The sequence below is a fragment of the Sinohyriopsis cumingii genome, chromosome 6 (genome assembly GCF_028554795.1).
Source record: "Sinohyriopsis cumingii isolate HCF-2022 chromosome 6, ASM2855479v2, whole genome shotgun sequence".
NCBI lineage: Eukaryota > Metazoa > Mollusca > Bivalvia > Unionida > Unionidae > Sinohyriopsis > Sinohyriopsis cumingii.
Window position 1 is genome coordinate 141,229,100 of NC_142966.1, and position 9,118 is coordinate 141,238,217.

General features: G+C 34.0%; 1 protein-coding gene across 3 annotated transcripts; it reads right to left on the bottom strand.

The window, feature by feature from the left end:
- Positions 1 to 284: 284 nt before the first annotated feature.
- Positions 285 to 8,800, bottom strand: LOC149798136 (uncharacterized). Of its 3 annotated transcripts, none has more exons than XM_089963239.1 (2): positions 8,662 to 8,800; positions 285 to 1,454 (listed from the first exon to the last, which is right to left on the bottom strand). In XM_089963239.1, exons 1-2 carry the CDS (start codon positions 8,743 to 8,745, stop codon positions 951 to 953), a joined length of 588 nt encoding a protein of 195 aa, XP_089819365.1. In that variant the 5' UTR covers positions 8,746 to 8,800; the 3' UTR covers positions 285 to 950. The 3 variants fall into 3 exon arrangements, with proteins under 3 accessions (XP_089819365.1, XP_089819367.1, XP_089819366.1); XM_089963241.1 differs by lacking the exon at positions 8,662 to 8,800 and adding an exon at positions 4,650 to 4,743; XM_089963240.1 differs by lacking the exon at positions 8,662 to 8,800 and adding an exon at positions 4,505 to 4,595.
- Positions 8,801 to 9,118: the final 318 nt, after the last annotated feature.

Sequence of the window (9,118 nt, forward strand, 5' to 3'; positions counted from 1 at the left end):
GAACGGTTTACGCATTACATTTTAATATGTTGACATGAAACTAATTTTGTACTACCTGACAGGACTTCTTCATTTGCGACATCCATTTCATCGATCTGAAATGTAGTCTTATTTGTTCAATATCTTTAAAACTGTGATGCAAGCAATTACGTCTATATTAGGAGACTTTATTTGAAACAACTATCCTTCAAGGTGATATGTCTTTTAAACAATGTCATGACCGATAATGAGAGATTTTTGCACGAGTCTCGCGTGACTCGAATACAGAAAGAAAACGAGAAACGTCACGATGTCAAAATAAATGTATTAAAATTATTATCTACCACTGACGACCAGAAACAAATCATGTCATTTCACCCCCATGAATATACCAAATGCAAACATTGTCCGAAGAAACTTTAAAGAAAATATCAGTATTTATATTCTCCAACAAAATGTACACGAGGTCACAGTATAGTCTGTGTCTGGTCTTGGTTTATTCTTCATCCCAGTCAAATTCACTGACATCATCAGAATCCGACTTTTCATTGGCCCCTTTGTATAACAAATCCATGACAACATCCGCAAACCCGTTCCCTCGTGCTAACTCCAAAGCTGTTTTGCTGTCATATGTCACAGCGTTCACATCAACATCTGAACAGGTGAACAAGAATTTCAGAACGTCAACGTTTCCATTTTCTGCCGCCCAGTGAAGCACTGTAATTCCAGTCTTTAGCTCCTTGGCATTCACGTCAGTATTCTTTTCCAGAAGAAACTGAAGGAGGCTGAGGTTTCTACTCCTAACGGCGAGATGGAGACAAGTGAGGCCATCGCAGTTTCTGATTTCTAGACTCAGCTTAAATGTCACTGATTCTGCCAATACTTTCACAACTGCAAGGTTCCCCCTTCTGCACGCTGCATGAAGAGTTGTGTCCCCCCTGCGATCTTGGTAAGTCAACGAGGCTCCCTTCTCAACAAGTTAGAACCGCCAAAAGGAGTGCCGTCTGGAACAAATTGTTCTGAATATCCAGGAGACGTGGGTCGGAACACAGTTCTATGAATAACAAAGCATAGTCTTCACGCTGTTGTATTATTGCAATATGTAACAACGTGTCCCCATCTTCATCTTGAGAAAACACTTGGCACTCGCGGTCAAGGTCAGATACATCTTCAGGTACTAGTGATGTTTGAAACTGTTCTTGCTTGTTATCGGAGCTTTCAGCTGACACAATATTTAACAGTTTTTGACACAGACAATAGAGAGGTACGTCCTTGGTTTCCCGGTAAGATGAATTCTGGGAAAGACAACACACATCCTCTCCACGACTAGGTCTAGTCATGACTGAATATCCATGTGAGGAATTTCTAGGAAGAGTTATCACATTGTCATTGGAGCTTGAGGTATCCATGGAAACGGAACAATATTTCTGACTCGTGCTGTCAGATGAAGCATCCATCATCCTTTGGAACTGAATCTGAAGAAAGAAGACGTTAAAGGTAATTTTCACAATTAGCATGGACTCTGTATTATGGTGGTAGTTAATGTTCTTATCGGTACGAAATAAAACTGTTTTGCTATTGCTGCTTACTTGTAATTTGTAAAGTTTCAATGACTTTCCCTCTGTCTATTCTTATAAAAAAAATAATTGTCAATCGAAGCGCTTAAATGTAAATAAAACAGCATATGGTGGCTGACCCAGATTAACGTACCACGGGGAGCAACTCTATATTATCGCGGTATTTGCCTAACTTACGTATGGTAGCACGCAGGTATTATAATAAACACGAAATACAAACACCCTTTGAGAATAAATGTCCACGCTTGTACTGGAATAATATTTCCATAGTAAACGAAAGGATGCAGTGATAAAATCGAACACACAAAAGTAATTCAAGAGTAAATCCACGAATAACAACATCACAAATTAAAAGCAATTATCATTTAACTTTATATGAATTTTAAATGCGACGTGGGCAAAGAAATGTAAATATATAACAACTATTATGATTCTTCTTGAATTGTTTACTGATTTCAAGAAAGTTTAACTGTCATTATATTTTGATTTATGTACGAGAAGTATGATCATAAGCAACATTTTGTAAATATTGGTCCGTAATGGCTGCAGTAAAATCAAATTGCAACCTTAACCTGGAAAGGACATGTACGTCACCATCAGTATATAATCTATAATCATCAAACATCAGATGATACACTGAATATATTTAGTAATCAAAGCCAATGATGTTAAGCCAAGTTCGACTGGATTTTTTTTATATATGATGATCAACGTAATTGCATGCACTTTACAAAAAAGTGATGTTCATTCTTTTTCATTGTAAACTTGTAACAAAAATGTTGACATTTTAGAGGAAATTGTGCTGTAAGATAGTTTCGTCCTTGCTGGCTACAGCTTTAAATCTGTAAACGACAACTAGACGGCGCATGTCCCAAATTTATCGGAATATGCCGTTTGCCGCGATAATACAAGGCCCGCGATAATACAGCGTTGGAATATACTGATAGGACTTGGTGTAATGTATACATACATACATACATACATACATACATACATACACGCAAACATACAAACATACGTAAATACGTACGTACATGCATGCATACAGGCAAAAATACAGATAAACATGCATCGTCGCTTTAAGGATACAGCGAGAATTTTGTTTTTTTTTATTGCAATACGATGTAGCTTATCAGAAATCGCGGTGACTCAGTGGGCAAGGTGTCGAACTTGTGACCAGAAGGGCAAAGGTTCAATTCCCACCATCGGATCCGCCTGGATCTAGGCTTCCGCGGCTTGTCCCTGTGCAATACTTTTTTTCTACTTGCCCTGCCGCAGTATAGCTTTCAAAGTGTTACTGTGCTGTATAGCACCAAATCCAAATCCGGTCATTAGCAAATTATAGTGTGAGACCTGTATCTAATCATGTAAAAATGAAAATATCGAATTAAGGAAAATAATTCTTTCAATTTTTGTTTATTACATTCTGAAGTTCTTTCGTGGTGTTATATTAAACGTGAGCCGAACCATCAGCACCGTCTAACCGTAACAAGATTTTTGTTTCTACGAGGTCAAGGTTTGGTATGACTACACAACATTTCGATAATTTTACGAATCATTTATATTTACTAATGAGCGCCAGTTTACTGCTCCAACTTCCATATACTTGTTTTCTTTTTTTTTTTGTATTTTGTAGTTTGTATTATTATATTTTGTATTATTGTATTTTTGCAACAATCACAATGGCGAGAATGGTGGCCTTCAATCCTAGCTATCAACATTACAACAAGAGAGTTAAAAATATTTTTAAAACATTAGCCAACAATGAAAGTGACCAGGTTCTGTGTTTCCGATTTACCCATGAAGAATAGAAAGTGAAAATAGCCAAGCAGAACTGTTCATTAAGACATTAGACTTTCAGTAAGGCCATGCTTTATACTCTATCACCCAAATTACATCCGTCAATTGTAGCCCAAAAAATTATAAAGGCATTAAAAAGTTGTTTTGACATTAACTAAGATATACAAGGCCCTTTATGCATAATCATTATAACCAGTGAAGAAATCCTGGGAAATACGTATCTTCAAAATTCAGAACCTCTCCAAGTAAGACACCTTAGAGCCTAACCTGTAGAGTTTCTCAAGAATATTGGGAAATACTGCGTAATCATATTAAAAAAATATATTACATATTCTTATTTACCGAATATAATTTTTACCAGATTTGATGACTGTCTTTTGTTTATTGCTCAGTTATTACCTTATGCACAAGCTTTGGATGCGGGAGGTCACGGGTTCGAACCCCGGCTGAGTCATACCAAGGACTAAAGGATACAATTGGTACTAGCAGCTGCCTCGCTAAGCGTTCAGCATTAAGAGGTTAGTGTTAGGACTGGTCGGCCTGATGCCCCAGTGCTAGTCATCACTACAAACTTTCACACTACAGACATCGTGGCGATGTGACTGATTTTTGTTTAAAGCTACCTTAAAAATCCAAATCACACACACACACACACACACACACACACACACACACACACATATATATATATATATATATATATATATATATATATATATATATATATATATATATATATATATATATATATATATATATATATATATATATATATATATATATATCACGGTGAAAGGTTGCCAATCGATTATTTATCATGAAGTTACAATAGAATCATTAGATCATAGGAGTAAAGTAAACTGTTAGTGAACAGTGAACAATTAAACATTGAACGTGATGACCAATTTAGGATCATTTTAAACTTTAGAAATAATATTAGAACAAGACATGTAACGTGATGCATAGCAAGTAAGGATATTTGTGTACGTATAATGTCGCCACATCTGAGATAGTACACATCTTGAACATACATACCATCCGTACATGCTTACGTACGTACGTACCTACCTACCTACATACATACATACATACATCCATACGCTGAGCAGTTGATTCAGTTTGATAAATAAGAAACTTTAAATCATTACCATCGTCATCAGCAGCGGTAACAGTTGTAGTAAAGGTTTTATGAATATAATACATATTTCAGACAAATTGTAGATCATCAGTCAACGTCAGTCGATCAGCAAATATTATAAACATACTAATTTACATAGCTATAATAATATATACCCTCATTTCAAGTGTTTTTGTTACTTCTTCCTTTCCTTGAATAACCGTTTCTTAGTCGCTGCCGTCCACTTCTTGTCACGGAACCCACTATGCGCAAATAATTGAGTCATAGATAAAAACGAGCACATTGGGAAATTCCATTCGTCCCCAAATCTATTTTTAGCTAAATGCTGTGTCATAGCAGCATAAGGGACATAATTGTTGTTGAACTATTAAGATACAAAGGACAGTATCGAGCAGGAGAATTATATCAAGGAGTGATGATTGCTAATTTAAGTTCGAAGATCACCACTACCATACATTTCATCAACAAAAAATAAATACCATTATAACGTATATGAAAGATTATTTCAAGAAAAGTTACAATGAACATAGCATATAAAAGGCAGATTATTTCAGCACAGAATATTACATAATTTTTGTATTATCATATATTAATCTATGAACACCACACTTTAACTGATATTGAATATTTATGTACGTGTCTCAGATATGTCAGTACAATATTTACACATTGAATCATCCCAACAATATATTTACATAATGATTCTGAGAGGCATGCACATTACAACACAACGAAAAAATCTCCGACGTAGGGCTACACACACACACACACACACACACACACACACATTACTGCGAACAGCGAAGGTTGAGATTGGAATGCTTCAGTAGATCAGGGAAATATCGACGATAAATTTCAAGTGTCAACGTTCTGCTGAATCTAGGAAATGTTATATTGGTAACGAATATCATATAAATATCAACAGGATCCAGTTTATTGAGTAATAAAACACTATTATTATTATTATTATTATTATTATTAAAGTACTGATCAGAGGAAGCAAGCTTGATAAAAATGTATCTAAATCATTCTGATTCCCATGTAAACTGATAATTTAAGTCAGTCTGATTCCCATGCAAACTGATGTTTTATATCATTCAGATCCCCATGTAAACTGAAGATTTAAATCATTCAGATCCCCCTGTAAATTGTTGATTTAAGTCATTTAGATCCCCATGTAAACTGAAGATTTAAATCATTAAGATCCCCCTGTAAACTGATGATTTAAGTCATTTAGATCACCATATAAACTGATGATTTAAGTCATTCAGATCACTATGTAAACTGAAGATTTAAATCATTAAGATCCCCCTGTAAACTGAAGATTTAAGTCATTAAGATCCCCCTGTAAACTGAAGATTTAAATCATTAAGATCCCCCTGTAAATTGTTGATTTAAGTCATTTAGATCACCATGTAAACTGATGATTTAAGTCATTTAGATCACCATATAAACTGATGATTTAAGTCATTCAGATCACTATGTAAACTGATGATTTAAGTCATTTAGATCACCATATAAACTGATGATTTAAGTCATTCAGATCACTATGTAAACTGAAGATTTAAATCATTAAGATCCCCCTGTAAACTGAAGATTTAAGTCATTAAGATCCCCCTGTAAACTGAAGATTTAAATCATTAAGATCCCCTGTAAACTCAAGATTTAAGTCATTCAGATCACCCTGTAAACTGATGATTTAAGTCATTCAGATCACCCTGTAAACTGAAGATTGAAGTCATTCAGATCACCCTGTAAACTGAAGATCTAAGTCATTCAGGTCACCCTGTAAACTGAAGATCTAAGTCATTCAGATCACCCTGTAAACTGAAGATTTAAGTCATTCAGATCACCATGTAAACTGAAGATTTAAATCATTAAGATCACCCTGTAAACTGAAGATCTAAGTCATTCAGATCACCCTGTAAACTCATGATTTAAGTCATTCAGATCACCATGTAAACTGAAGATTTAAATCATTAAGATCCCCCTGTAAACTCATGATTTAAGTCTTTCAGATCAACATGTAAACTGAAAATTATGATTCGTATAACTTTATCATGTATATTTGTATTCAACTAATCAAACGTTGACATTTCTTTTCCTGTATATCTTCCTCTTCCTTTGCGACACCAAACGCGTATCATATATATATATATATATATATATATATATATATATATATATATATATATATATATATATATATATATATATATATGCGTTATTCTCGAATTATTAAACAGTTCATATCTATTTTAGTATAGGCATACTACACTATGTGCTTTCATTTGATTTTGATGACAATTTTGCATCATATTTATTTTAGTCACTGTCTCACGAAGACAGTAACAATCATTAGCTTTTCTAAAAGTTGGACAATTATCAACATTTTAAGTGGATGAGCTGATTATAGCATATATTAGATTTATTTCAAACTATGGTTCATAAATATTCTGATTTGACAAGGGACAAACATAAAGGTGAAGTTACAGAAAGTAAGTAATAAATTTAGTAATACTATAAATAGTATTTATTTCGTAACAAATCCATATGAATGGTATTTCGTTATCTAGTAACGTGACTCTGTGTTATATTACCATTTTATTGAAAATTGCATTATATTTCTTTTAGCCGTTGTCTTGACTGGATTAGTACAATAATTAAATGCTAGAATTTTTTAGGAAGGCCTGACACGCATGACAATTTTATTCATCAACTGATACAGACTACGTTTATACTGATTTTTAGCTATTGTTTTAATAGTGTGACTTACTAGGGAAGAAAATATTTACTCTAATCACAGATAATACATAATACTATATTTCGTAACAACCACACAACTATCATCACATCGTTTGTCATGATCATTATTAGTGTTATACTAATAGCCTAAAATAACTATTTTGGTTTCCACTAGAAGGTTCATGATAAATATGTTTTTCATACAAACCATTCATACAGCTTATGTGTATTACAATGACTTTGTTAGGTAAACAGATACCTTTCTATCTCCGCGTATACAGTAGCGTCGCTAAGAAGGTGCGGGGGAGTGCGGGGGTTGCGGAAAGCACCGGGTGGCACCATGGGGGAGGGGGCCACAAAAGTGACTGTCTATAAAAAAAAATGCATTTTTTTGCAGGAAGGAGGTCCATGGGGGTGACACCATGAGTTACTGCATTAGGTGACACCAACCCTAGTGACTCCATTGCGCATGTATGCATAAGTATATCAGAGTATAAACTTTCAAACTATACCGATATTATACATATTATTCGTGGACATTTAAGCATCAACTCTTTGCTACATCAACAGTGGGAATGGATCTTCCAATTACTTTAATTTATTTAAATATGGATACATTTTTAAAAGTGGAAAATAACAATCTTAGGCGTTTTTTTTTACTTTCATAAAAAATGCCCCGGTGAATGATTTATTTCTTTCTAGAACGATGATTAAATGATGTTCTATTTATCTTTCGATTAACCAATCAGATTACATCTTTCATATTTATGAAAGTGAAAAGTTAGATCCAAACATAACGTTTCTATCACTAACACTTCCTAAACCGAAAGGCATTTTTTTAAATGTATGGGTTACTAAAAATAAGTGAACTGGGAATTAAAAAAGCCGCAATAACACTAACCTTTAAAGATACCTGTCAGATCTACGTATTGTAAAAAGATATTAATTTCAGTGAGAATTTAATACGTAAGGGCGACACATTCCTGGCAGCATAGTGTCTGTAGTAAAACTGTTTTCTGCACACATAATAAATAATAATAATAATAATAATAATAATAATAATAATAATAATAACAACAGCAATAATAATAATAATAATAATAATAATAATAATAATAATAATAATAATAATATAACGAATATAACAACTTTTATAAGGATAGGACTTCGCTAACTGTTGCGAAATTCAACCCAAAGGCAAACGATAATATTTATCAGTGAAAATTTGTTGGAGACAACAGCAATTACTAATACTTATTTTACTACTACTACTACTGCTGCTGCTGCTACTACTACTACTACTGATAACAACGATGGTGTTGGTGATTATAGAAACGATCAGGAAAATATTGACAAGTATACTGAAAAGTAATAACATAAAAATAATAGGCAAAACACAAGCAAAAAATCTAATGTACCCACATTCCAGTCCTTTAGCACCAATGTCAGATTTGTGTAGTTGACGATCCAGTTACGGCTGAATGGAACTAAATGAACAGTTTCCATCAAGGTTCCCTCAAAATATTTATACCTAAGAGCCGAGGTGGCTCAGCAATTAGCGTGAATGACTCTCGACGAAAATTGTGCGAGTTCAATTTCTTACAATGGAGCGTCTTTGGGATAGGCGTTTTACTCGGTTTGCCACAGCACCAGATAATCCACTCGTCTTACCGTAAAACACCACACAACAATACTCCCTTCTTGTCAGTTACTATATGTGCTTATACATGAAGACTCCTGTAAGGGTTTATTTTTATAATAAGGCATGCATGTGACCCGAAAGAAAGCGTACGTTCTCATTTTGGTAGTTACATATTTCTTGTTTTGTAAAATATTCCGCCTACATAGACAGCTGTGGGTTGGCAAAGTAAGCCACGAA